The sequence below is a fragment of the Rhineura floridana genome, chromosome 15 (assembly GCF_030035675.1).
Source record: "Rhineura floridana isolate rRhiFlo1 chromosome 15, rRhiFlo1.hap2, whole genome shotgun sequence".
Classification (NCBI taxonomy): domain Eukaryota; kingdom Metazoa; phylum Chordata; class Lepidosauria; order Squamata; family Rhineuridae; genus Rhineura; species Rhineura floridana.
Window position 1 is genome coordinate 34,983,983 of NC_084494.1, and position 1,553 is coordinate 34,985,535.

The window sequence follows — 1,553 nt, forward strand, 5'->3', positions numbered from 1 at the left end:
AGAAATCGCAGGAGAGGAGAGTGCTGTTGCGCTCAGGTCTTGCTGGTGGGCTTTCCATAAAGGGCATCTGGTTGGCTGCTGTGAGAACAGGATGCTGAAGCAGGTGGGCCACTAGTCTGATCTAGCAGGCAGGCTCTTCTTCTGTTCTCCTGTAGCTTTCAGTTGCGCTTCCAGGGCCAGCAGTGGATGCATCAGCCAAGCTAATTTTGTGCCCCCCAAAAAGGAGCAACTTTCTTCCTCCTTTTTTCCTCTTGGCCAACTTCTGAGTCTTGCAGAAAACCTTTGATGTCTAGACATGTAGAGGCTAAATTCAGGGCATAGAGGGGGGGTATGGGTGGGAGGGGAATGAAGATTTTGATTCCATGGCCCTTTAAGTCACAGACTCCACCCTCCCAAATATTAACATTGTCTAAACTGCATTTTGTGTGTCCACTCCGGATCAATCAAGAGTTGTGCCTGCATAGCACAGATCACAGACCTTGTGTTCCATGTTCTCCTCCATGCCTGCTCCACCTTTTCCACCTGCCATGGCTGGGGGCCAATATTTTGACAGGTTTAAAGATTATCTGAATCTATCAAAGGTTGTAATGGAGATCATCGAGGAGCGGAAAATGGGCCAGTCTGGGTTTCCAGTCTGGGACGCCCTTGATTGCGATGTGCCAGGGGTCCCTCTTGAGCAACGCTTGGGGCTCATGATGACTCAGTGGGCCAACAGCAGCGGAACCAGTGGCAGCAGCAGTTCAGAGTGTGGGGCGAGTGTCGGGGTTCCCCAGATGTCCCAGCAAGCCGGCAAGGGGACGATCTGCAATTTCTGCAAACATAACGGGGAATCCAAAAATGTCTATTCCTCTCACCCGCTCAAAAGAGGCGACGGGGTGGTGGTCTGTCCTATCCTGCGCAAGTATACCTGCCCGCTCTGTGGTGCGACTGCCGATAAGGCCCACACGCTGAAATATTGCCCGCTCAACCAGGAGAAGCAATCGCTGTACCGCAAGTGTGGACGCAACTCGGCTGGACGCAAGGTCAAGAGATGAAGTGAGAGGAGACTCTCGACTCATAATGCAGAACCATCACACCTGTATATGTATATGCGTATATGTATATATATATGTATGTGTGTATATATGTATATATATATATATATATATATATATATATATATATGATGTCAGACAGAGCACATTTTGGAAACAAACGACTCCAAAGAAGGCAACTTCCATTTTTTCTTTCACCTCCATTTCTTCTTTCAAAATCAAAAGACATTTCTTTGTTGTTATTTGCTTTTTACACCGGGAAGATGACAGATGAGACAAATATGTTTTTGTTTTTGTAAAGACATTGGAACTTGAGTGACTTCATGAAAACGCGTCCTGTTTCAGTTTGAAAGGGAAGAGAAGCCTGTTTTCTAAAAGCAAAATTTGTGAGTTTATAACAGTGTTCTTTTTGTTGTGTTGTCATTGTCTTCAATCATGTCAGGGCCACGTGTGGCCTGGATGGAAGCAGACATTTCCCTCCAAAGCCCCATTTAAAAAAACCCCCAAAGTTGCTATCTA

The 1,553-nt window shown here is 46.4% G+C and overlaps 1 protein-coding gene across 1 annotated transcript; it reads left to right on the forward strand.

Annotated features, from left to right (window-relative positions):
* Window positions 1-500: 500 nt before the first annotated feature.
* Window positions 501-1,034, forward strand: NANOS2 (nanos C2HC-type zinc finger 2). The gene has a single exon (XM_061597760.1). The coding sequence runs from the start codon at window positions 501-503 to the stop codon at window positions 1,032-1,034; it is 534 nt and encodes a 177-aa protein (XP_061453744.1).
* Window positions 1,035-1,553: the final 519 nt, after the last annotated feature.

Bases quoted from the DNA above. Each gene is read 5' to 3' on its own strand.
- NANOS2 (XM_061597760.1), top strand. From the start codon at position 501: ATGCCTGCTCCACCTTTTCCACCTGCCATGGCTGGGGGCCAATATTTT.